Source organism: Sceloporus occidentalis, unplaced genomic scaffold (genome assembly GCF_023333645.1).
Source record: "Sceloporus occidentalis isolate IW3139 unplaced genomic scaffold, rSceOcc1.0.p SCAF_7, whole genome shotgun sequence".
Taxonomy (NCBI): Eukaryota; Metazoa; Chordata; class Lepidosauria; order Squamata; family Phrynosomatidae; genus Sceloporus; species Sceloporus occidentalis.
Window position 1 is genome coordinate 25124677 of NW_028316987.1, and position 27953 is coordinate 25152629.

The 27953-nt window shown below is 39.3% G+C and overlaps 2 protein-coding genes across 7 annotated transcripts in view; one reads left to right on the forward strand and one right to left on the reverse strand.

The window, feature by feature from the left end:
- Positions 1-73: 73 nt before the first annotated feature.
- Positions 74-27678, reverse strand: BRD9 (bromodomain containing 9). Of its 5 annotated transcripts, none has more exons than XM_089532423.1 (17): positions 27529-27678; positions 23732-23931; positions 22570-22702; positions 21162-21222; positions 19042-19186; positions 17369-17479; positions 15672-15847; positions 13706-13838; positions 12453-12528; positions 11439-11534; positions 10241-10373; positions 9822-9933; positions 7742-7780; positions 7040-7111; positions 6226-6328; positions 1995-2162; positions 74-886 (listed from the first exon to the last, which is right to left on the reverse strand). In XM_089532423.1, exons 1-17 carry the CDS (start codon positions 27626-27628, stop codon positions 789-791), a joined length of 1956 nt encoding a protein of 651 aa, XP_089388549.1. In that variant the 5' UTR covers positions 27629-27678; the 3' UTR covers positions 74-788. The 5 variants fall into 5 exon arrangements, with proteins under 5 accessions (XP_089388549.1, XP_089388547.1, XP_089388551.1 ...); XM_089532421.1 differs by having other exon boundaries at positions 21162-21219; positions 23732-23952; XM_089532425.1 differs by having other exon boundaries at positions 15672-15784; positions 23732-23952.
- Positions 27676-27953, forward strand: part of LOC149309422 (pachytene checkpoint protein 2 homolog) — a 33032-nt gene continuing 32754 nt past the window's right edge. Inside the window, exon 1 of one of the 2 annotated variants that reach the window (XM_089532427.1) lies at positions 27676-27787. The gene's annotated coding sequence lies outside the window, so the exon portion shown is untranslated. The remainder of the gene's footprint in view (positions 27788-27953) is intronic. The other variant, XM_089532426.1, reaches the window with a different exon arrangement.

The following is a 27953-nucleotide window of genomic DNA, read 5'->3' on the forward strand; positions in this document are numbered from 1 at the left end:
TATAAAATTATAATCTTTGGCAGACCTCTTATCTAGAGCAGCAATAAAAAAAGTCATGTACTGGAAAAACAAGAACAGAAGTATTTTTGAGTTTTATTATAATTTACAATATTGTTAACAACTAATTACCATATTCTATTTTATACATAATACCAATTGTTTAAAAATCATTCACTGTCAAATTTCAAATACCTAATTTAAAAACTACAAACATGTTTATCCTTTCTGCAGGTACAACTTCACCCATATTCACAAAACATTTAAATAAACTAGACATTCTGGTGCTCAGATTCCGCCCCAAAAGTCATCATGCATTTGTTATCTTAAAAAGTTAAGCAGATGTGAAATATTAATTTTTTTCTTTTAATTCACCCATCTTCACAGGGAACAACTTGGGGAAGACAAGAGAGATCATGAAGACAACCATAGTTTTGAAACCTGTATTACTATTGAAAAATACTCCTCTTTGAGTAATTTCTAAGTATAAAACTTTTAATGACTGACAGCATGATAAACAGCTGGTTAGTATTTTTTAATAAATAAGGTTTCTTAAATACGTAATTTGCTTCTGCCTTAGATTTATAGTACATATCCCTAAAATACTGTATGAAGTGGTACAAATACCATGATATTCCTACTACCCTAGTAAAATTTACAAACATACTGTATGCATAAACATTATTATACAGCAATCTTTATACAAAAAGAGGACAAACTGAAATGCATATTGTCTCATTAAAACATTATACAGTTCTAAAAAATAAAAATTAAATACTGTATATGAAAAATCAGTTATTGGCATTTGGAGGTTCTGGAGACTGGAGAAATTCATAGGGGTCATGTACCATGTCTTGTTGTTCTCCAACACTTAGGTGAGAAGGGCTTCCTGTAGAAAACATGGAGGAATAATTATTAAAACATATGTTATTTAGGAGATATTTTGAAAAAAAAACAACAACTAAGTTTCAGATACTGTTTTTGATCAATGTTCTCTGCTTGTATTTCAGAAATGACAAATTTTAATTAAATTTATGGCAAAAAAAAAAAAAAAGACCAATCCTACTGGCTAATTTCTCACATTACAGTAGGCGAAACCTTCTGCCATATTAAAGTACAGTGTATACAACTTGTTCAGTCCTGTTTTTCCCTTTTTCTGCACAAAGGTAAACAAGCCAAAAAGGATAGCTTCATGTGATATCCAAACTCAAGATGATTGTTGACTGTCTCAAATAAGGCAGAAAGTAATTTTATATCAGGTTTGTTAGCTTACATATTACAACTTGTTTATTTGCAATGGGATTATAAATCATGTTAAACTATTCCTCTCTGATTTGCTTACTTGCTTATGCAAAGTCAATGATATGTGTACCAGAATACAATCCTTTAACATTATTTCATAAACCTGGATTGCTGGCTTTTCATTATATGCAAATGTGATCAATGAACCACAGGGCCTTCTTAGTAATTCCTGTAGGGATAAGATCTTTTGTGTGGTGGCTCCCAGGAAGTCTGGAATTAACTCTCTGACTAAATGTATTAAAGCACTTTGCTTCTAAACTAAATGACTCAAGAGTCTAGTACTAATCTGGACACAGATGTGGTAGAATTCAAAGATATTGCTGTGTTAGTCTGTAGAATCAGTATGTAGAGAGATTTTGAAGCACATTTCAGACAAATTGAAAGAAAGAAGTTGGCAGCATGAGCTTTTGTAGACTTCAGTCCCCTTCCTCAGATGCTGTAAAAACGAAAGCTCATGCTGCCAACTTCTTTCTTCCAGTAAGTCTCAAAGGTGCTACAAGATCTCTTTACATATTGAACACAGAAGCTCAGTAACCAGTGATGGCAGTAGAGGAGAAATAAGGCTTAAACATTTCTAGAAAATCCAAGGCTCTGAACCTAAACTATTGGAGGCCTTCTGAGCCTGATACTTCTTTGTGCAGAAAACATAAGCCCACATCATAGATTAGGTAGTAATATTATTTAATTCGATTTACCTAGATGGTGTTGATCCCTTTCAGATGCATTAGAGAGGGAACTGAGGTTGGAAGAAGGTCTAGATCCTACTCTGTCAGCCTGTGCCTCATGAAGATCCTGTAGTAATTTTGTTGTTTCATCCAAGTGTAAATGATTTTCATCATGATCAAGCTCTTTCTTTACTTTACCTGAAATAAATGACAACATAATGACAATCTTTAATGATAATTATAAAAATTGCAAGCAGGAGTTTTGGATGAACTATGGAAAAATACTTGTTATCTTATCCCTTGCCAATTTTTGTTTTATGCTAAAATAAAATAAAAGTAGTATACTTTCACCTCCTAAAGAAATACTTTAATTTTATGTAAAGATTGAAATGATATTTAGCTTATATGGCAATTTAAAAAAAGCATAGTCAGATTTCAGAAAGAAAATGAATTCCAGGAGCTGAAGATAACTACAATCATTCCTGAGCAATAAAGATGATAAACACTCCAAAATGTGTCTATAAACATATAAGGTGTACACATTTTTGTCAAGTCAAGATCAAGCTAGACAAGACGCTGGAGATTTGGGGTGGAATATACTGTATTGCTTTTTCTCATTTATTTTTATGGAGCGCAACCAGAGAGGTAGTGCTGGAAAGGATTCAGGCCTTGACTTCTGAGATTTTAAACATTTATCTCTGTATAATCTCTCTCTCCTCCAGCTGCATATATGCACATAAATGTGTTTTCCCCAGTAGTGGATTTGGCAACACAGCTGGAGTGAATTTTCACCACAAAAATGGTTTGGGAAAGCAAAGGATTACTTCTCCACCACAAACGTAGTATGCATCCAGTTTAGCTAGTCTGGAAGTGGAAGACACAGAAATTTGAGTTAGAGCCAGAACAGACCAGTCTGAAAAGCCAGCTTCTGCATGGCTTGGGGGGGTTTAAATGCCGCACGCCCTCAAGTCGTGCTGGGTGATTATACGGGGCTGGCTTCAAACCGCTCTGGGGGCACAGCAAAAGCTGGTTTGGGGCTGTGGCAGGGCCGCCTAAGGCGGCTTTTTATTGGCCCAAATCAGAGAGGATATTTTCCACTCCAATCTGGGCTGGCATTGTGTGGATTGGGGCCACAGCATGTATTTGCTGCGGCTCCACGGCAGCCCCAATCCACCATTTGTGGTCTGTTCTGGCCCTTAATCAGTGACACAAGAGATTCTAATATACAGTATACAGCCTTCTTCCACATATCTAATTTTACCTTCCACATTTGTGGTTTTGATGTTTGCAGATTTGATTATTTGCAGATCTGATTAATATGCTCTCTGCCTAAGAATCTCTAGGTCCTCCAGATAATTTCTGCTGGAAATTAACCATACAGTTGCACTGGAGGATCTAAAGATTCCTAGAGAAAACACTTCTCTATGCATTTGTAGATCCTGTAAATTCTAGCAGATGTTGACCACAGAATTCTGCTGACCACAGCACTCAGGTTAAAAAAATACTTTTATTTATTTGCATCTTTTTCACTTTCACAGGGGCCCTATGCCCCAACCCCAGTGAATATGGGGGGAGAAGTGTATTTCTTAATTCAGGAGTACTGGGGCTCCAGCCTCCTGAAAGCTGCCGTCTTGACAGATCTTAAAAGACGGGGATATGACCAATGTCAAAGAGAAGTACAAAGTGATAGAGTGCATGCAGTGGTTAGGGATTCTCATTAAGGAGCAAAGACACCAATGGCTTGGAGAAACAAAAGGCTTTATTATAGGAATCCCATTCAAAGATAGGAAAATTACTTAGGGTGTTCATCTAATCCAGCTAGCTTCACTCTAGGAAAAAGCTGAGAGAAAATTGACAAGAAGAGAAGAAGTAGGAAAAAGAGTATCAGTTTACATAACAGAGGGGTCAAGATAGATGGACAAGGGAGGACACTTTGGGTCACTCATACTATTCAGCCCTATCGCAACTGAGACATTCTTGACTTTTCAATGCTAAGCCTTGTTGCACTTCTAACATCACTTCTCAACAATATGTGCACGAACCCACAAGGTTCCTCTTCTTTTATACAGCTTCATAATGGTCCCTGGGCAATGGCTTGGTAAAAAGACATTTGCTATCATGTTGGATAATATTCTAGCTTCATAAACCCTTGTTTATGTGCACTCTTTATGAAATCATACATGCTGAGGTTCCTTTATCTAGAATTCCAAAATCCAAATATTCCAAAATCAAAAACTGTTTTCCTGGGTGGCTGAAACAGTGACACCTTGGCTTTCTGATGGTTCAAGGTATACAAACTTTGTGTCATCTACAAAATTATTTAAAATATTGCATAAAATTACCTTCAGGCTATGTGTATAAGGTGCGTATGAAACATAAATGAATTTTGTGTTTAGATTTGGGTACTATTTCCAAGATATCTGATTATGTACATATATGCAAATACATGTATTCTGAATTTTTTAAAAAATATCCAAAATCCAAAAATAGTTATCAGAAAAATTTGAGGCAAGGGAGACTCAATTAGTACTTTGTTTCTATGGCCCCATACAGACAGGCCAAAATAAAGCTGCTTCGGGTCACTTTGGAGGTATGCTGTTTAAATGATGCATGCCTCCCAAGAGTCCGGAAGCTGCGCCAAAGCTGCGCTCCAGTCCTTAGGACTGGATTGTGGCTTTGGCATGGCTTCTGGACTCTTAGGACACATGCATCATTTAAACAGCATCCCTCCAAAGTGGCCCGAAGCAGCTTTATTTTGGCTTGTCTGTATGGGGCCAATATAACATCCAGGGGTAGCCGTGCTAATCATATAGCGAATCCAATATAGCATCTACATACTTTGTTACTTTAGGGTTGTTGGTTGCTTGCAATTGAAGTTTCAGGTGTGCAGTTCCCTTCAGGTACTTGGGTACTCTCTTTACTGTATTCCAATCACATTTAGTTAGTGAGTTAGTTCTTCTGCACAAAACCCCAACAGCTGTTTATATATATGGCCTTTGCTTATAAAACCATAGAATTGGAAGAGACCACAAGCATCACCAAGTCCAATCCCCTGCCATGCAGGAACACAGGATCAAAGCAGCCCAGACAGATGTACAGAAACTTCCTGTTCTGGTGCTTAACCAGCAAGGATTTTGTACCAGAGTGCTCAGGTCAGTCCGAGTCAAACACACGCAAGCAATAAATCCAAACAACTGTCCAAAAGGGATACCCAAAATGGAGCAAGGTTAAGGTTATCAGGCAACATGAAACAGGAAGTCAGCGTTTACATGGAAAGGCTGTTATGAGCAACCAGTTGCCTGATCATCAGATCATCAAGATAAGTCAAATAAATGTCACTTGTTGTCTTTATACCCTGAGTACAAGAACCTACCAGTCTTTCCTTTATTCAGCTTTTCATTCTATGCTCTAGCAAGTTGTTTTAATCCATAAAAGTTCTTCTGAGGTTTGCATACAAGATGTTTATTAATTATGTTAATGTTAAAACCTGGACAACTGCTCCATACAAGTATCTTATATTTTCCCATATGGAAAAGCAATCTTTATGTCTAAATGTTCAGCATGCCTCTTTCTTGATGCTGCAGTGATTCAGAGTGCTCTTATTGTAGTACATTTCACAACTGCTGCAAAAATCTGATCATAATTCCCTGTAAACTCTTGTGAGTATTATTTGGCAACTAATCTGGCTTTTTGTCTCTGGATTTCTCCTTCTTAATCTTGAAGACTCATTTATACCCCACAACATTCTTTTCTTGTGGATGTTCTATAAGCGTCCACATTTTGTTCTTGTGTAGAAACTCAGTTTCTTCTGCTGCAGCTTTTCCCCATTTGTATCTATTATTTGCTGACATCTTACTGATTCAGCCCATGTGGATGGTGCTAGTACCTTTTCCAATCTTGCAAGGTCGTTTTCCTTTGTTAAGTTTGTCTGAGTATTCAAGTTAGAATCATAGAATCACAGAGTTGGAAGAGACCACAAGGGCCATCCAGTCCAACCCCCTGCCATGCAGCAAATCACAATCAAAGCATCCCCAACAGATGGCCATCCAGCCTCTGTTTAAAGACCTCTAAGAAAGGAGACTCCACTACACTCTGAGGGAGTTTGTTCCACTGTCGAACAGCCCTTACTGTACACAAACTTTAGTGAATGCTGTGTTGAGATCCTAACAATGCTTAATTGGTGGGTTAAAGCAAAAGTTTCAGAACCACTGTATTATACATGAACTACAAAGTAATACTTTCAATACTCAGCTACACTTACCCAATGAACTCAACATGGATATATCAAGAGACACATCTGAATATGGTTTCATAGATAAGAAATCCAAAACAGAACTAGTATTGTCTCCAATGGCTTCTCCAACCTGAACAAAAAGAAAGAAGAGGATAATGTTACTGAATTACCGCTACCAACATTACTCTTCCCCTAAACAGGAACATGCTCTCAAATAAGACAATGTTTGGGAATTTTTTTAAAAAATGAGTAATTAAAGTTAGAGACCTAACTTTATGTTCAAAACAGTTATGCTAAATAATTTATACTGAAAGATAGTGGGTTTCCATGGCTATGAAAGAGCTCCACAGATGAGCAGATTTCAAATATATCTCCCTAGTTCCAGTCTGATAATTCTCTAATGTATATACAAAATAAGTGCTTTTCTAAAATAAAAAAGACGTTTCCTTGAGATATCCTGTATCTTGAGAACAGCAAATACAATGATTTCAACTTCTAAGATCAAAGCACATTATTTATTTTGAACTTTTAAAATACACTGCCTTATCCCCAAAATTGGGATTCAAAAAGGCTCATCTTCTTAAAGGCAGATTTATTTAAAACACCTGTATCCCATTCTTTTATTGAAAATGCCTCCAAAGTGTTTTGGAGATCATTTTTTAATAAAACAAAGACACAACAGTTTCTCTCTACAAGCTTTACTGACTTAAAAAAAGCACAATATCAAAAGAACAAGAGGGCAGAGAAAAATCAAACCAATGTATATATTATTTCTTAAATGTTCAATTCTATTAACAATTACCTGAGAATCAAAAGTACAAATGGTATAACTCAATCTTACCATACTTTGCTTAGGGGCATCTGGACAAGTATTGCGCAATTTGTGTTCTTCTTTAATGAGTACTGCTGGAACCTAAATAATTAGCACACATTTAAACTGTAAGCAATTTGAACCAATATTCACTTTTCCCATGGCACCTTCATTCCACATCACCATAGTCACAGTAAGAAAATGTCAGCTTTATCACAGGGTGTAACATGGATTCTTTTTCCTTTGGTATGTATCTAATCTGACTTGTACATCTGAATATATGACTCGATCCTTACGACTAAACAACACTGTAACAACTCCCTCCTTTTCCCTTTTATTTTTATTTCTTTGATCGATGTTTTTGAATTATGTATGTATTTTATGATGTTTTTACTGCTGTAATCCTGCTTCGAACCGAAGGGAGAAGCAGGAAATATAAATAAATTTTATATTATTATTATTATTATTATTATTATTATTTAGTCAAGAAACAGAGTTCCATTTGATATAAATAAAAATTGTAACCACCACCCCATAAATCTTAATGTTTTGGAAAAATTTAGAATGCTGTTATACATAATTATATAAATTGTGAGTTAAACAAATGTTCATAATCTGTATTTATTATAGGTGCTTTATACAATTCTTCAATCATATTTCAAAAGCCATTTACAACAAAGATGTGAAACAGAACAGAAAGGTGTTTTTTTAAAAAAATGCAATGCAACTTACTTTGACTTCATCTGGAGGTTTCACTGGAATGTTTCTCCTCTGAAATTTTTTAAGAAATGAATAATTAATATTTCCTCTGAATTCTTTTTTATGTGTCACAGTTATAAACAATGACAGTACTGTAACTATCAAATGGTACACTATTAAACATAAATGATAATTTTATAATCCATAGAAATGTGTGACTAAGTTATAAATTGTAGCATTCCTTGGGGGTAGAACAGAGAGGCAGGAAAAAGCAGCTTGAATCTGCTTTTTCCGAAAGCAGTTTGAAGATGGCTGGAATATGTATGGCCCAACCGCACAGCATAGTGTCAAGCCATGCTGCTGGGTAATTTTTTTTGCTGCCTCCCCACCATCCATGTGCACCATTGCACAAACACCTCTGGCAACTGCCTGCTGCCTAGATGCCATCCCACTGGATGGCCCTCCCTTTGATCAGCCACACAGTCTCACCTGCGATCCTCCACCGGCACTGAAGCATTGGTGTGCCCAGTAAAACACTAGCAAAACACAGTTATGGAGACCTTCCCACAAATGCTCCCTTCACCCCAAGCCCCCTCTTGGACTGTCTGGTTTGTGCATGTTGTACTTATATCCATTGGAGGTGTCACCCTTTCACTTTTTTGCACTGCTGCCCTGATCCGATCCTTTTTTAATGCACACCTGCACCGGTGTGTTTATATGCAGCTTCAGGGTTAGGGTTAGGATGGATTGCTCCTTCAGAACCACTCTAGCATTGGGGCGTTTATATACAGGGTGGAAGGTGTGCATTTTCCAGGCTAAATTGGAATGTTCTGGGTTCTTTTTGCTCTGGCTTTTAGCCGTGGAGCGTGGCTTCACATACACAAGAGAAAAGAGAGAGAAAGGGGCTTTTTGAGTGTCTGAAAACCCTGATGAGGAGAATCCTTCTGAAGCCTCTTTCTCATTTCCCCCCAAAACCCCAAATAGATTTTCAGGACCACATGTGACCCTGCATTTCACCCATTTTCTGTCCTCCCAAGCTGTGGGTGGAGGGGGCCCAGTGAAGAGGATCACTGCAGGTTGTGTTTTGATAGCTGGCACAACAATGTCTGCATCACGGTGAAACAACTATCAGAAAACAGGTAACAAGGCTAGTCTCCCTCATCTTTGACTGAGTGCCTCACCATCCTGATATCATGGGGCAGCTAAAAAAGGATCACAGAAGGCCACAACCTCTCTAATCTTTACCTGGTTTCTCCCTATCACCTCAACAGTGGATGAAGTAGAGTCAACAACTTCTCTGATCATCTCCTTGCTCCCCTCATCTCAATGTCACACCAAGGGGCAGCCAGAGGAAAGCTATGACCCTTCCAAGGCTGTACCCCAGACCCTTACAACACTCTTCAAACTCCTCACAAGCTCTTTTAAAAGATACCTGGCAGTGGGGACAACATTTTGTAAAATTATTTTTTCATCCTTGTAGAATGAGTACTTTAGCACAGAACATGTGAATGACAAAGTATGCTCTCTCTTCTGAAAGTTTTATGCATGTATACATTTACCTGCATTCAGACTTGGAGCTTTTCTTATCCCTTCCCCCCAATCCTCTTTCAAATCTCTTCTATGCAGCAGTTCAAGGTACAGCAGCCCTGGACTGCCTGAGATGCTTTGACCACCCTAGCTTTGAAGGGAATCTTATCTCAAGGAGACATTTTATGAGATAATACCAAGATGCAAGTGGTATTCATTATTTCAAAAAACAAAACAAAAAACCTGAAGTTTTAACCTCAGTTCTTACTGTACAGGTGTTGATTAAGACTATGTAGAGATTAAACCAATAGTACCTATGTTTGGAGAGCCTAAATATCCTAAAGGTACCAGATCCCATCTGTTCTAAGAAGCTAAGGAGGATCAGCCCTGGTTAGTATTTGGATGGGAGACTGCCAATGAATACCAAGTGTTGTAGACTATATTTCAGAGGAAGAAAGTGGCAAAACCACCTCTGAGTATTCATTGTCTATAAAAACCCTATGAAATTCATGGGGTCACTGTAAGTCAGCAGGAAACTTGAAGGCACATTCACATACACGCCATGGTTTCTATGCAATGCAGTTACCTGTTTTAGCTGGTAAATGGTTTTGGAATGATCTCCTCCAGTGATCTGATCTAGCATGTCATCCACTATTTTTTTACTGTAACTTCCAGAATCTTTCACAAATTCCTGTAAGCTAGAAAAAATTAAGATATAAAGCCAAACATTTAATCAACTACATGTTTCTGCAATTTAGAATTTCTGCAATTTAGAATGGATGTATTTTTTTTAAAAAACTGCTTTTTAAAGCTCTCTTGTACAATCCCACTTTTCCAGTTTTGAACAAAAGCCATTCTGCAAATAAAATTCAAAACCTCCGTGTGCCATTTATTCTAGCTTCCAAATGACCCTCATTTGTATGCTTCAGTTGTAAACATATATGACAGTACTGTGGTCTGCAACACTTATGAAATATGGGTTCAATGATGACTTAACATGCTTACCTTAAGGCACACTGGATCCCAGTTTCATCTCCATATGCTGAATACAACAATTCCATTTCATCTGCTTTCAGATCATGAAAGATAGAGTGGTTTTGCATAGAAAGGGCTGTATTAGCACTTGAAAGAAATGTAACTGAAAAAGAAAAAAATGTATATGGAGCCCTCTTTGGCAAAACAATATGAAACACGAAACACATCCCAAACAAACAAAACCCCGACTGCATTTCTTAGGATCCATTCACACATACATGTATATATGTGTGTGTGTGCGCGCGCACACACACACACGGTGTGCAAACCTAATTTGATTTCTTAGGGTGCCCAGTCTGTCTCCTGGGGCAATCTAGGATGCTTTCTCCCTGAAGCCCTGCTCCCTCAGAAGAAAGATACAGTGGGTGAGCAACTGAGCTGTGGCCACCTGAATGGGGAAGGCAAAGGAGAAGCAAAGCTCATGCACTTATCTAGTACTTTGGAAGCTAGCTCAACATTAACCTTGGAACTTCGATTTCATTCTGCTTTTCTCTTCCCTGTGTGAGTAAACTGAAAGAGCAGCAAAGAGAAGCATACACCCATCTTTTGCTTCAAGACATCAGCTGAATCTTAGTATCAGAGCACAGCTGACCCTGAGTCAGGAGTGAATGGGTCCCTAGTCAATGGCATCATGACATACCCCCCCCCCCCCCGCCTCAGAAGCATGGTCCCATTCCCTAACATCATTCACCCATTAATCAGAGTTATCTGATTTGGAATAAACCTGAAAATCTAATTTCAGATTGTGGCTAATTGCCCTGGTTTGTTCTAAATCTGGCAACCGTGTTTTCCTAGTCTGAGTAACTTGGGAAAGTATGATTTAACTGCCTTCCTGGTTTGGTTGCTCATACTGCAAGGGAAGAAGAAAGGTCTACAAGCATAGGTAAAAAATTCAGTTACGGTAGAATATATAATATAATATTATTATATAAAATATGATCAATTAAAGCAGTCATTCAGTTCACCTAACCATGGTTTGGATCTATGGATCCAGACATTCAGTTATGAATCAAATTCTAAACACATCCAAAGTTAAACCGACACATTCTTTCCCCCCCCTTTAAAACTGACTCCATGTTCTAACATACTGCTGTAAGTTACAATATGAAATGTTTACTCTCCACAATGTAAAAGTTATTTGCCTTAAAGGTATTTAATACATGAGTACCTTTGTGTCTTCTTTCATCTTTAAAGCCCAGTGCTGTGAAACCAGGTAATAATTTGCTTGACAAGGAACTCAAATCCACTGGATGGGTTTCTTCCTCTATTTTAAATTTAAAATATATAACAGTCTCACAAGTATAGTAATCAGTAACATTTAGGTATAGAATAATCTCTCTATAATTTTTCTGATCTCATATATAACATATATGTATAGGCAGGTTGTTAGAATCCAATCTCCTGTGCGCTCAAAGAAAGCTGTAGGTTTTTTCATTTTCTGCAAGTAATGGTAAAGAGCTGTTTCACTACAATGCTTTGCCTTTAGTCTACCTGGTTGTGGAGCAGGCAGCAGCAAAGTTGGGGGCAAAGGTGCAAACCAAATTGAATACCACAACCTGAACATTGGCTCCTCCCGCCTCTGTCCAATCATGCCCTAAATCCCTACCAGTTGTACCATAGGTTGACTACCCAAATTGTATCTAAATAGTTGAAAGTTTGGTAATAACAATAAGTAGCTGTAGTGGTTTTATTTCTTTCCCGTCTCTCCTCAAGGCTTGAAAAAAGGTACAACACATTAAAAAACCCCCACAAAAACACAAAAAACCCCAAGTTAAACTACAAATAGAGGAGGTATCTGTGGTAAGAGTGATGCTACAGTCATTTAAACAGCAACAAGATTTCTTTTTCAGACTAAAACCACCTTGAAAAAATGCAGATTAATTTTGAAGCTTTGTAAGTCTTTATGGATGTTAGTATTAGCTTTCTGTTATAACTTAACACATGTTACTAAGAATTTATTTTGGGGGGAGGGGGTATACATCTGTTTGTTTGCTGACAATTTATACTTTGCAACATATGCCATATGAATTTCAAAGGAAGGTATCTATCTGGATTATTAATATTAATATGAAAATATATATTATATATTAAATTGACTTTTCTCACTAAAATGAAACATGGCCACATACCAATAAAATTACAAGTAGACAAAAAGCTTATTAATCTTTATGAGGCCAATTACCTTCTGCATCTGGATCAGATGGATTAAGTACACTGAAGAGCAAAGACCCATCGCCATTCTTTTTCAGATAGCCTATCTGTACTAGACACAAACAAATATGTATTAATCTTAAGTCTGCCAATAAGCAGAAAACATCACAAAACTCAAAAATCCAAATGACTTTGCTTGCACTCCTGTGTCAGCAATACTCGACACGTAGTTGCCCTTATTCCTATGTACTGTGGACTGCATCTTTGACAGCATGTTCCAAAAGAAATAAGCATTTCCTGCCCTGCATCAGCAAACTTTATCTATGGAACTAGAAACATCTGAAGACAATTCAGTTGGCATACATATTTTCTGAATTTATTCATTTATTAATTTTTCTTAGCTGAACACTGTATGCACAATGGCGACACTTTTGACTGTACAGCATCACATTGGGCAATCTGATATTTACAGCTGGAAAGTCACAGGTATACTGACTTCTACTTGTACATTCCAATATAGATTACTCTGATGCAGATAATATCACATTTCATAACCAGTGGACCTTTAAGCTTTATCCTGTTGAAACGTTTTTTTTTCTATTCCGTTTAAGACTAAAAATAGGAATTAGGACAATGATTGCCCCAACTGAATTTACACATGTTGGCCTAAAATTGCAAACCCCACTTAAAGACAATACATAGGTGAAGCCAGGTAGCTATGTTAAATAGCAAGCTAATTCTATTTGCTCCTTTGTATTTATGTTTTAGACAAGAGGTAGCAGCCTTTTTCACTCATGGGACAAATTGGGGAGGGGAGGATGGCAACAATAATAAATAATAGTAACAGACTGGTGCCATAGCATGTCCCGGCGACATGCTAGAGTTGTCTCGGGGCGTCTCTTACAGATGCCCCCAACCCTAGCACGTCTTCCATACGTCAAAATGGCGGCACCTTGTACAGACGGATGCCTAGCGTCTGCACATCGCAATGCCATAATGATGTCGCGAGTGCGCACTATGGCGTCATTATGGTGCCACAAGAAGAACCCGCTTTTGGGGAGTTCTTTTTGCTCCGTAGGGAAGTCCCACGGTCTGGAGGCTGCGGCTTCCCCACAGAGCAAAACCAGGCGCTGGCTAGCCGCCCTTTTGGGGCAGTCTGTACAGGGCTTCAGTTTCTATGAAGTTGCCACACAAGAAATATTCACAGTGCATTCATGTACTAAAAAATGCATATTGGCTTAATGAAATTTTAACACACTGGCAGTCTGAATTAAGAGGCAAGACCTTGCTGTTTGGGAGACATCGACTGATCCGATCTCGTGCTTCATCTGCTGCATGTTCCACCAAAGCTAAGACATGTTCTTCAGCTGTGCTGTCTGTCAGACTGCATGCATTTCCTTCTGGTTCAAATATACAACTACAATGAAGTACAAATTATTAAAAATTATGAAAGAATTCCCCCCTCAAGAATTTCTAGGCAATATCTCCTGGCTAAATGTGGCCATACTCTAGGATAACTAACATTTCTTTTCTTGTTGTTACTTTAGTCAATAATGTCTGTAACATATTTATATCCATGTCAAGAATGGATAAAATGTATCCAGTGCAAAACATTTTTATAGATATTAAATTTTATATCAATGCAACGTAGAGTATATATGCAATGCATTTTATTCTCCAGTGAAAACCTTCTGATATAACTTTATTGGATCAGACAAAAATCCAATCAGCCGAGCCTTCTGCAAGCAGATTAAGAAGGTGATAGCCATATCCTATTTAGCTAGGCTATTTTTTATTTTATTTATTTATTCCATGTATATGCTGTATTTCTCCCTTTGCCAAAAGCAAAATCAGTTAAAAGCCTAACAATAAAATTAAAATCCATTTAAAAACAATCACACTAAAAATACTATAATTTTAAAAGTATAAAATCATATAGAAGCATCATAAAGTTAAAAAATGCAAAGTGCTGATTGTAATGCACAAAACCTTTTACACCTTGATGCTACAGTACCTGAAGGATAGCTTCTCCTCATCTATTCCTCAAATCATCCTCAGAAGTGCTTTTGAGTACTTCCCCATACTGAAATTTAGCAGATGACAGCTTACAGGTGGAGTGTATCAGTGGAAGCCCCACCCCCCGGCTGCAGAAACCTCTACATAAAAGGTCTATCAAGATGCCGATTTTATTGGTTTTTAGGTACCAAAGAACCTTTTTATTCTCTCAGGCTTTTAAATATGTGCCAATTGCACTTCCCACATGCATCCAGCTCATAGAAGGGGCTGTCAGAGGAGCAGAATCTGGTCTCCATAACCCCAGAGGTTCTGCTTCCTAGATTCCAAATTTCAGAATAATCCCATCTGTTCTTTCTCAAACTCTGTGTAGTAGAAAGATGTCACCGTTTATTCGCTCACTGTGATTTCTTTCTCTCCCTGCACAAGATTTTATTATGTGGTATGTAGTGAGGTGTTTAATTGTTGGGAAATTTTATGAATGTTTACTCAAAAGTAAAGTTAAGCAAATTAAGCATGAACATGATTACAGCCTAGCATTGTATCCTTACAATAAAAGGAAACCAAAACAAAAATGAGGAAAACAATGCATGACCATAAATAATGTACAGTGGTACCCCGGGTTACGAAATTAATTGGTTCCGCTGCCGCTTTCGTAACCCGGAAACTTTCGCTAGCCGAATAGCCCATAGGCGCTAATAGCGAAAGCCGCGATTTCGTGTGAAATCGCGCCAAAAAGCACCAAAAAATTTTTTCGTAACCCGAAAAAAAAACCGTAACCCGGAACAGTTTTTTCCTTTGGAATTTTTTCGTATCCCGGGAATTTCGTAAGGCGGTGCTTTCGTATCCCGGGGTACCACTGTAGTCAAATAAAACCATTCATTTAAAGTTGCATTTTGTATAATAAAATACAACAAATTCTGCTTACAACAGCAGTTATGTCTACCAAGAATAGAACATTTAATATTTTTAGCTTGTACTTTTAGTTCACTCCTGTTGAACAGTATGGCTAGCTAACATCCACTGAAACTGCCTGTACTCCCTAGAACATGCCCTCAAACATCCTGAAACGCAAAGGAATTCTGCTCCAAGTTACAAACATTCCTTGGCAAGTAAGTAAACATTACATGGCTTCCTGAAATGGAAAACAATGCTTTCTCTAATTCCTAAGGTTGAGGTACTGTTTTAATTTGCAATTAAGAGGCACAATAGAGCAAAGCATTCCATCTAATTTTACCTAATAACTTCTTTACTTGGCTTTTTGGATTTCTTGGTAGTTTCAACATGCACAGGAACAACTTCAGGCACAGGTTCCTCAACAGCTGGATCTTCATCACCCAAAATAGCTGCCTGCTGAGAAAAATCCATGTCCTGCATAAACGACATGCTGCGCTTCAAAGCTAACAGCCGTTCCTAGAATTAGAAAGGACAGAGCAGCAGGGACTTTACACCTTTCCCTCATAGCCAAGATGCTATGATGATGGGATGGGATGGGAATGGCCATGGCTTTGCGCCTAAGAGCTACATCTTCAATGATGATGCAACATGATTCAGTCATGGCAGCATGACACCAGAATATCTGCATCCTACCTAGGAAAGAAAACCTAGACATACAAATAGCTACCTACCTGAAGATGGAACTTACCACAGTCTTCACATACACCATGATACCCGCAATAGCTCATAAGATAAATCCGCTCTTTTTAAAATGCTTTTAGATTTTCATAGTATTAAACATTGATCCTGTAATCCATCTTCTACCTGTATTCCCTGTTTTATGTAATTATTTCCATTATACTTTCTTTTTCTAAAAAGATATGTTAGATGAGGTGTTGGGGGAAGAGAGGGTTTGCGTTCTGCTCAAAGAAGAGTTTTGAGGATTCTTCTGTTATATTTCATAAAATCACAAAAACATTTGAATATACAATTTTTAAAAGCTAAGGTAAAATTGTTCCTATACATCATTCCTTACGAAGTGATGCAAAAAGAGGAAATACATTATTTGCATTTCAGAACAATTCCAAATTTTTCCTGAAATATATATGTTTGCATATATTCATTTATAAAACCATTTAAGAAAGTTCAATAAACTGACATGGCAACATTTATTTCCTGATTCAAAGTTCAAAGCCTGCTTACTGTATTCACATCTAAGAGGACTATTGCCTCAAAAAGAGAATATTTTGTAATGGAAATGCCAACAATTCCTTAAGAATAACAAGGGTTATGTGAATGCTACCAGAAGTGCAGACTGCAACACCGAACACACAATCCAGCTTCCTGAGAATTCCAGGTCTTATTTTAAAAAGCAAGGCTAGTGCACTAAGCACTGTAAAGAGTGCAGACAATGCTGAAGAATCTAAAATATTCATTAAGACTCATAGTAGTGATGGGGTATGGTTTTAATAACCCATGTACTACAGCTCTCCTTAGACAATAGGAGCTCTCTCTCTTTAACCACTAGCAGTTACATTGTACAAAGAAGCTATATCCTGCAATTGTGCTTAAGCCACTTAAATTTATATGTGCTGAGGGCTCGATTTTTTTGGAAGGAATTCCTTTTTAAGGCACAGGATATAAATATATCAGTCATAATGAAAACTATTATAACTAAAGACAAATGGATGAAATTATGAGCTCATACAGACAGGCCAAAATAAAACTGCTTTAGATCACTTTGGAGCTCTGCTGTTTAAATGATGCATGCATCCTAAGAGGTCAGAAGCCTTGCCAAAGCCACGCTCCATTCCTAAGGACTGGAGCGCAGCGTTGGTGCAGCTTCTGGCCTCTTAAGATGTGTATATCATTTAAACAGCATACCTCCACTGTGACCCAAAGCAGCTTTATTTTGACTTGTTTGTACGAGCCCAATGCTTCACAATAGTTTCAAGTGCATTTTTAGTGTCATCATCCTCTCTTTTATAGCTGCCTTACTTTGCTCATCATCTTAAAGCCTGTATGGAGGATCTTTTTGGCCAGTTTGTAGTACACAGTGTCTGGTCTGTTGTACGTCATTGCGTTGTCACACATCAGTTTAAAATCTGCCTGGAAAACACAAACAATAAGCACTGCAATGTTTCAAAAGCCTTTGTGGTTAAAGTTTTATTCAGTCAGACCACATCAATTTCAGCATAATGTTAAAATGAAAGGTATGGTTGATGAATGATTTCACAAATGACCTGGGAATGTTTCTGTCCCTTTAAGTCACCTCTGACACAATGGAAATCAGAAAAACCTAGTTCAAACTGTTATTGTGCCCCGACTTAACTCTTTCAAATTACAGTTATCTATGCTAAACAATGCAGAATGGCTTGTAGTCTATCATAAGGAAATGGCTTGGTTACTCTCTCAGGAGGCTGAGTCATAGCTGTTAATAAATAGATGAAGCTGTAAACAGGGTGACCAGATAGCCTTTTACCAGACATGTCCTGCATTTCAACCTTCTGCCTGGATCCCAAGGAGGAATGCCAAAATATATTTTATTTTGAGCCATAAATTTTGTCGTTATGTCATTCAATCCCTCAGCAGGCAAGCGAGAGATCAACAGATTTATTACTGCTGCAAAAAGGCTTATTACTTTTTGTCAAGCAACAGACATGGCCAAAATGTACAGCCGATATATCTGCAAATAAACCATATGAAATGAATTTATATTTATATAAGTACTTTTAGCTTTTATATGTCAATGTCCTACATTGGCATGAGGAATGACTTAGGGAGCTGGGGATGTTTAGCCTGGAGAAGAGAAGGTTAAGAGGTGATATGATAGCCCTGTTTAAATATTTGAAGGGATGTCATATTGAGGAAGGAGCAAGCTTGTTTTCTGCTGCTTCAGAGAACAGGACCCAGAACAATGGATGCAAACTGCAGGAAAAGAGATTCCACCTCAACATTAGGAGGAACCTCCTGATAGTAAGGGCTGTTCGACAGTGGAACACACTTCCTCGGAGTGTAGTGGAGTCTCCTTCCTTGGAGGTCTTCAAGCAGAGGCTGGATGGCTATCTGTTGGGGATGCTTTGATTGTGATTTCCTGCATGGCAGGGGGTTGGACTGGATGGCCCTTGTGGTCTCTTCCAACTCTACGATTCTATGATTCTACATTTTTGCGGTGCCTTGTTCCCCTTTGTGGTTATGCCGTGATCACTCTGGCTGTAAATCTACATCTCAACTACTGTAATTCATTTCAGAATGCAGGCTGTGTGAAATCATTCCACACAGAAAACTATCATGTTCCATGTTAATTTTTGATGCCCATGGTATTATTTCTCATGAAAGAGTATTCAAAGCATGCACTACATCTCTACTACCTCATATTACTACCAATTTGTATGAAATGGACTATAATATGGCATATCAAAAGAACTAGTTTCTACAGTTCTACAGTAGGTCTCCACCATTTATAATATATTAAACTGAATTCATCCACCAGTGATGCAATGTAAAAACAAGACAATGATGACAGCCTCAATTTTCATGCTGTAATAACAGAATTGCTCTTACATCTACGGAATGCACAAACAGGCAGTTTCATAGCAATCATACTGAATGTATACATGAGTGACTGACTCATGGGCTATTAAGTAGTCCCTAAATCTCTATTCATTCACCTTGAATTCTGTTACTGACTTGTAGTCATTTGCTGCAATTTTTTCCTTCATTGTGCCAAAATCCATAGGATGTTTTATTATCATGGAATATCCAGGAGCAATGGCATCCGTGACTGGAAAAGCAAAAAATCCATGAGGATCTTTCCTAAAAATGAGAACATGTATATTATTTATTTTAAAATTTTATTTACTACTGAACAACACCAAAAAACACCATACAGCATAACAGACAACAATCCATAAAATACAAAAAAACCTGACTTTAAAAAAATGCTTACAAAAAAGATAGCTAGAGTCATACTTTGGAGAAGGCCTGTCTAAACATGTAGGTCTTAAGTAAGTATCTAAAAAACAACAATGCTATTGTGTGACGTTAAATGGGAAAAATTCCATAAAGCAAATACTGTGACACTAAATCCAAGGTGATCCTGGAACACACACATGAAACACAAGATCCTATAAAATTGTTCCACATCATGACTACAATAAAAAGGTGGGTACATAAAAGGGAAGGCTGAAATATCCTGATTTCAATTTTTAATGGAGTTATTGTATTAACAACAAAACCTACTGATAGCTAGGCAGAAGAGGGGCTGAAAATACATCATTCCACTCAACAGTTTTGCCACTGCATTCTGTACTAACTGCAGTTCTTGGATCAAGCCCCAAGGACTACTGCATATAAACAATATTACAATAATGGTAGATGACTAATGTCTAGGTCACTTGGACCAAGCGGTACTCAACTAGAAATGGCTAGTTTCCATACAAGTCAAAGCTGGGAAAGTACTGTTAGCTACTGAGGTCACCTGGGCCTTCAATAACAAAGATAAAGAGGCACTCCTAGACTATGCATCTATTCCTTCAGAGAGTGCAACCACATCCAGAACAGATAATTGACCTATTTCCTAGATACAGGAACCATTTACACAAATGGTCTCCATCTTGCCAAAATTCAGTCTCAGTTTATTGGCCCTTACTGTGCCCATGTATCAGTTCAGGACTTGCATGGCTACAAGTGATCTAGATGTCACACGGCCAAAGAAAATTGGTAAAGAGCAGCTGGAGGCTGCGCCGGCTGTGATTGGGCTGGGACAACAACCGCATGGTGGGCCATCACCATGGTCCCGAACTGGTGCTACCAGGAGCCACATTATATCCGCTCATTTTTGATCTGGTCCAAAGGACCAGTTCACAGCACTTTGGGGATGTGCATCATTTGAATGCCATGGCCCAAAGCAGCTGGAAGCCACCTTATTTGGCCCGTGCTCTGGATTCAAACCCTGGGATCCTTGTTTATTAAACCTGAATGTGTACAATATGTGTACAACATGGAGGTGTGTACACAAACCATTTGATATCACTTTTGTCCTTCTACTGCAAAGCTGATTTAAAAAACCCTGTATATGAGAGTTTAAGTATTTTGTTCAATCCTGGGATTATGATTAAGTGTACTCATTGAACACAATTTCAAACTCCATTACAAAATCCATTTTTTCACCAATTTGATGTTTTTGTGTAACAAAGCCAGTTAGTATATTTGTGAACAGTTACCTGTAATTAACATCTCAAATTAATGCAGGCAGTTTCAGGCTTCATCCCAGGATCTGCTGCAATTTCAACTATTAGCCTTAGGCAGAAATCCAGTACTTACAAACTTGGGAATGTCAATGTACTTAAGCAGGGCTTAGTTCTCAGAGAGAAGTGTAACACTGAGAAAATTTTGAATACTAAATATGAGACATTCAGTACAATTGGAACCAAAAACACACATATATAATAATAATTTTTATATTGTTTTATAATTGACTGGTAATCAATATATGTATGAAATTGTGAGTTGTGAAATTTATGCATTGTAATGCTGATTTTAGCTGTTGTGCTCCCGCCTCGACCCATGGGGAGAGGTGGGAAATACAAATAAAGATTTCATTATTTATTTATTTATTATATGCAAAAGTTTATGTTCAGGAAATCAGCATCCCTTTCTGTGTATCTACCTTCCACAATCTTAAACTCACTTCATAGTGGAACTAACTAGATACTGAATTCTTAAGCTGCAGTTTTGACTTTGCTAAACATCCTTATAGGTGTCCTCCAAATATGACGTTTAGACATACCTTTGTAATTGACGAAGGAAATGTTCCAATAATTGTTGAATAGGTGTGCTTTCATTTTCTGCTATAGTTCAATGTAACAAAAAAGCAGATGATAACTTCATTGACAGTGTCTGCCATTTACATATAAAAGCCAAAAAACTATACATGCATCTGTATATAGGAATATACACATTATTATTTTACAGTTGGCCTTTATGAAAATGAAAGGGGAAAATTAAAACTAATAGAAAATTAATAAATGTTAATGTCTATATGAAAGGCCTATGTACCCTAAAGGTATTAGATCCTAACTGATCTTAGAAGCTAAGAAGGCTCAGTTCTGGTTAGTAATTGAATGGGAGACTACTAAAGAACAACAGGTGCTGAAGGATATATTTCAGGGGAGGGAACTGGAAAAACCACCTTTGAGTATTCTTTGTCTAAGAAAACCTACAATGTCACCATAAGTTCACAGGCAACTTGAAGGCATGCATGTGCATACACAATTTCTATATGAATTAAATGTCTCTTGAAGCAAAAATAAGGACTAAGATCAATGAAGAATTTGAAAATATTACTGGTACTGGATTACAAATATACTCCTAACTAACTTTGTGCACATGCCTAACTATGGGGCAGAATAGTAGGCAGGAAAAGATAGCTGGGATCCACATTTTCCAGAAGTGGGCCGAAACCCTGCTGTCTGCACTGGCTGCTCCCACTAAATGTGAATGATCCAACTGCACGGCATTGTGTCAAGCCACACTGCTGGGTAATTTTTTGGTCGCCTCCCCACCGTGCATGTGCACTGTTGCACAAACACATTGTGTTTATGTGACAACTGCCTGCTCCTCGATGCCATCCCATTGGATGGCTGCCCCTTTGATTGGCCACACAGCTGCACCCGTGATCCTCCACCAATACAGGGCATTGGAGCATCAGTGTGCTCAATAAAAGATTGGCAAATCACAAACATGGGTTTTCCCATACATGCCCCCTTCCCCCCTTTCACCTCATGCCCCCTTTTGGACTGACTAGTTTGTGTATCTTGTACTTATAGCCACTGGAGGTGTCACACTTTCACTTTTTTGCACTGCTGCCCCGACCACTCAGGTACACCAGCGCTGTTCTTTTAAAATGCACACCTATTCTGGTGTGCTTATACGCAGCTTTATGGTTAGGGTTAGGATGGATTACTCCTTCAGAACCACTCTCGCGTAGGGCCATTTATATGCAGGGTCAAAGGTTTGCATTTTCTGGGCTAAGTTGGAATATCCAGAGTTCTTTTTGTTCCAGTTTTTAGCCCCGGAGCACGGCTTCAATTCGGTTTCTGCTCACTTTGGAAGCATGCATCATCTAAACACTCTGCCTCCAAAGCAGGGGAAATTGCTTTATTTGGCCCATCTGTTTCACCCCTTTGATTACTCACCGGGCTGAGTCCTACAGGCTCTGACAGGACGATCTGAGGGTGGCTCAACCTCTACTTTCTTTCCAGGATCAAAGTCATCCAATTCACCCTCAGTATCACATTGTTCCTTCTCCCTTTTCCTTTTCTTCTCCTCCTGACATTAAAAAGCAAGAATGAAAAAAGCAGGTCAGAACTACATACTGATACAAAAATTTCATTTCAAATTAGTAAGAATATTAGTGCTATAAAACATTAAGGGGACATGTTCGCCAGTCATGAGAAATAGATTCCAAATGAAAGAAAGAAAGAAATAAAGAAAGACAGACAGACAGACAGAAAAAACGTATGGCTCAGAGAAGACATTTCTTAAACTGTAACATCATCTGTCCCTACATACATCACCTTTCCCTACATACATTTCCTATTCTATTCCATCTATTTATTTTGCTACTGTTTTCTAAGAAAACAGATTGAGCTGAAGAAGGGAAAAGGAAAATAACCACACAAACATCAAGTTCTAAGATAGGACAAGAGATAAGGCCTCTTCTGTAAGGATGCCCAGAGAATGGAGTCCAATCTCAAAGGAGAGCTCCCTGGCTCTTTCATTCACTGTTCCATGCTGGGTAGTAAGGCCTGTTACAGACTGCCAAAATAAAGCTGCTTCGGGTCTCTTTGGAGGTATGCTATTTAAATGATGCATGGGTCCTAAGAGTCCGGAGGTCGCGCCAAAGCCACACTCCATTCCTAAGCACTGGAGTGCAGCTTTGGTGCAGCTTCTGGATTCTTAGGATGCATGCATCATTTAAACAGCATACCTCCAAAGAGACCCGAAGCAGCTTTATTTTGGCAGTCTGTAACAGGCCTTCATAAAATAACTTTTTGAAAAATTTCAGTGACAACTTCAAATAAGTAAGAAAACAGATAATAAGCTAAGAAACCACTTGTACAAAACACACTGCTGAAACAATCAAGTTTGATATTGCTTTAACTGCCCTGGATCAATGCTAGAGAATTCTGGATACTGTAGTGCTGTGACACATTTAGTCTTCTCTGTCAGAGATCTCTAGTACCACAGTAAACTACAATTTCTGGGATTCCTGGCACTGAGCCAGGGCAGTTAAAGCGGTCTCAAACTGGATTATTTCTGCAGTGTGTTTCAGACCACTGTCACATGACTGTTTACCTTTCTCTTTCGCCTCTCCTCCTCATCTAGATGCTTTTCTTTCTCTTTATCAGATTTCTTTTTCTTCTTCTTCTTCTTCTCCTTATGTCGCTCTCTCTCATGGTCTGATCTGTCATCATAATAACTGGAATCATGCCCGGATCCTGAAAGCTCTGTCACTTCACTACCTCCAACTTTCAATACCAGCTTCAGTGGCTTCTCTAAGGGTTTATCCACATAATCTAATCAGAAACAAACACATGATGTTCTTTGAAAAAAACAAACAAATATCACACAGACACTCAGTTCAAGCTTAATTGATTATCCGCATCTGTCCTCACTGCATTAAATGCAGGACAAATATCTCATTTTGACCCATCCAGATGTAAGTCTAAAACAGTGGGACAGATGGGGTGGCAAGAAATGAAGTTCTAAGCCGTTCTGACATCTTTCAAATTGGCATACCTTAAAGTCCAAATGATATCTACCTTCCATTTTGAAGCCAAGCCCTCCCTCCAGTCCATCTGCCTTGGTCCAGGCCTCGGAGGTAGAGAGGAACTGCTGGACCTCTTACCCTTTCCCTCCACCACTCCCTTCTCCTTCTGTGTCATGTCTTTTTAGATTGTAAGCCCGAGGGCAGGGATCCTTCTAGCTAAAAAGATTGCATGTACAGCGCTGTGTAAATTTACAGCACTTCATAAATAAAGGTTAATAATAATAATAATAATAATTATAACAACAAAGAGTTCTTAACGAATGCAAATGATAAATTGCTGATCTTGTTAATAAAAATATGGAATGCGACCAAAAGGTTAGCTCCTATACCTAAGGAGTGTCAACTATATTTCTAGTTAAACTGGTGGAAAACACCATTAATGTAAATTTATTAATTTATTATTATAGAAGAACTAAGTCACTTTGTCTAAGAAAATCCTGAAAGGTTAGAGATACTGCTTCCAAAATAGTATCTGCAAGCTCCTTCAGCATCAGGGGTATTTTATTTATTTATTTATTAGATTCATATCCTGCCTTTCTCCCAAAATGTATATAATTTAACTGGCCTAGAAAGAGCTGAGTATAGTTGACTTATATTAATTCTACACATTCAGGTAACCGTTTGTCACTGTAGTCTATAGGATGTCAATTCTTCTCACCAGGAATCCACTCCACATCAGGATAGGCACTGAGGAGTTGCACATGACTTGGGGTCATAAAGGATTATTAGGGATGCTGCGGGTCTACTGCCCTATCTACTGTCCAAGAGACTGACAAACCTCGTTGAGGTAGTCTTGTGTATGATGTTGGAAGAACTCAGAGCGGTGATTCAGACTTGAGTCTCCATGCTGAAGCTGCCCCTTAACTTCCAGGTTAGGATATGACAGCCTCCATGAAAAACCATGGTGATGTCTCAGTTTGTTATCAGACCAACACAAGAATCGGGGCATATGCTTGATTTGGTAATTATAACTTCTTTGAGCTGTGAGCAAGCAGTGGGAAGAGGAGCAGGGCACCAGAAACCCTTGCTGTCATAGGCAAACCATGACCTGGAAAGATTTGGAGTTTTGGTATTGCTGCTGTCAAAGCTAAATTTCTAAATGGGGGCAGAAACACAGTGTTGGTAAAAGGTAAGGATGGGCAGGGAACAATAATTTCCCCAAGAGTCTAAAAGCAATCTAAAAGGCTATCACAAGTATATCTGGGCAGGGTTTCTTTAGCAGCAATTCTGCAGCAGCTTAAGACAACCTGAAGTGGGCCATAATCAGAAAAGGTCTTTTGGCATGTGGTCCCCCCAAAGGTTGCCCATCCATGTTGCAGACACCTTTCAATCTGTATTTTTATCTGGTTATGGACTTAATCTACCTTGGCAAACCTTTACAGAGAGATACACAGGGGAGTGTGATCCCATTAATTCTAGTTTTAACAGACTTCAGTCATGGGATGGGGAATGGAGGTGCTGCTCCTACATGGAGGGTCAATTCCAGAGAGCATTGGTCCAACGACTGTTCCTTGACTCCTTGGGAATTTAATACAAGGCTCCACAGGACAGCAACTTGTTCCCCTTATTAACATGTTTAAAGGAATGCCTTTAAACCTTTACAGAGAGATACACAGGGCGGATTTTATGCAAAGAGGTATTAGGATATTGATGACATACAGTTCCATTACTGAGGCCACTGAAATCCTGAATCAGTTTTGGGACTACAGATTTTCTGATGGTCCAGGCACTAAATATGATGTTGTTTCTTCCCATTTTCTTCCCCGTTACTTTGGATTTTTCCAGTCAAGCTAAATTCCAAGGTAAAAAACAAACAAAACAACGATCTCTTTAGGTGTTTACTATATTTTTCTACTGCTATAAACTATTCCAGATCAGATTGTGGTGAAAGACATCAATTCCCAATGCAATGAAATAAAACGTACACAAAATGATGTGTGTGGGTGCATTTTTCTGGGGAGGGGTCCACGGCTTTTGCCTAATGGGTCTGTAACCCCCCCTCCCCAAAAAAGTTCAAGATCACTGGTTTAGTGAGTACATCAGCATCAACTGTGGTCCCCAAACTGTACCTTTGAAGAGGTTTTGGACTTCATCTCCCAGAAGCCTCAGCCATGTTGGCCAATAGACAGGGATTCTGGGAGCGGAAGTCCAAAGTCCCTCAAGGAGGGTCAGTTTGGGGACCACTGTTCTGCTGGCTCAGTGGTCCCCAAACTGTACCTTTGAAGAGGTTTTGGACTTCATCTCCCAGAAGCCTCAGCCATGTTGGCCAATAGACAGGGATTCTGGGAGCGGAAGTCCAAAGTCCCTCAAGGAGGGTCAGTTTGGGGACCACTGTTCTGCTGGCTCAGTGGTCCCCAAACTGTACCTTTGAAGAGGTTTTGGACTTCATCTCCCAGAAGCCTCAGCCATGTTGGCCAATAGACAGGGATTCTGGGAGCGGAAGTCCAAAGTCCCTCAAGGAGGGTCAGTTTGGGGACCACTGTTCTGCTGGCTCAGTGGTCCCCAAACTGTACCTTTGAAGAGGTTTTGGACTTCATCTCCCAGAAGCCTCAGCCATGTTGGCCAATAGACAGGGATTCTGGGAGCGGAAGTCCAAAGTCCCTCAAGGAGGGTCAGTTTGGGGACCACTGTTCTGCTGGCTCAGTGGTCCCCAAACTGTACCTTTGAAGAGGTTTTGGACTTCATCTCCCAGAAGCCTCAGCCATGTTGGCCAATAGACAGGGATTCTGGGAGCGGAAGTCCAAAGTCCCTCAAGGAGGGTCAGTTTGGGGACCACTGTTCTGCTGGCTCAGTGGTCCCCAAACTGTACCTTTGAAGAGGTTTTGGACTTCATCTCCCAGAAGCCTCAGCCATGTTGGCCAATAGACAGGGATTCTGGGAGCGGAAGTCCAAAGTCCCTCAAGGAGGGTCAGTTTGGGGACCACTGTTCTGCTGGCTCAGTGGTCCCCAAACTGTACCTTTGAAGAGGTTTTGGACTTCATCTCCCAGAAGCCTCAGCCGTGTTGGCCAATAGACAGGGATTCTGGGAGCGGAAGTCCAAAGTCCCGCAAGGAGGGTCAGTTTGGGGACCACTGTTCTGGTTGGTGCGAGGCATACAGCCAATGAGGCCTCCTTCCAGAGCCAGCCATTTTGACTTAAGCATCTGAGAGATGAGCCATACTTTTAATGCACTAGTTCATCCTACAATCGCATTGGCCTTGTTAGCTGCAGCGTCGCACTGCGGACACAAACTCCAACTCCCAGAATTCCATAGCAGAGAGCCAGACAAAGAGTGAAAACGGTGCCAATTCTCCCAGTCTGGCCTCCTCCTGGGCCCACCCACCGTCATAAGCGGCGGAGGCCCCCGTCCCAGAGGCGCTGGGGGCGGCGGTGGACCTCCACTCCGTCTTCTCGGCCTTGTGCTTCTTGTGCTTCTTCCCCATCGCTGCACTCTGACAGCCAAGAGCAAGGCCAGGACAAGAAAGGGAGGGCGCCGGGAAGTGACGTCAGAGCGACGCAGAGCACTTCCGGGGGCGTGGCGAAGAAGAAGAAGAAGCGCGGGAATTTATGACCATCTCCTCCTCAGGAGCCAGAACCTTTGGGTGAGTCTGAGGGGGCCTCAGAGACTGAGAGAGAAGGATAACGATGATAATAATAATAGTAGCCCAGTTTGAGCTTTAACTGCCTTGCCTCAATTCCAGGGAATGCCGGGAAGTGTAGTTTTGAGAGACACTGAGCCTCCTCTATGAGAGAGAGAGAGAGAGAGAG

What these genes read in the sequence shown, in the direction of transcription:
- BRD9 (XM_089532420.1), bottom strand. Translation starts at nt 27,628, where the DNA reads ATGGGGAAGAAGCACAAGAAGCACAAGGCCGAGAAGACGGAGTGGAGG. An exon ending in AGCCTGTAGGACTCAGCCCG is followed by an intron (nt 21,223 to 22,569) that starts GTGAGTAATCAA and finishes ATTGAACTATAG; the next exon opens with CAGAAAATGAAAGCACACCT. An exon ending in GCTTTAAGATGATGAGCAAA is followed by an intron (nt 15,848 to 17,368) that starts GTAAGGCAGCTA and finishes TTCTAATTCTAG; the next exon opens with GAACGGCTGTTAGCTTTGAA.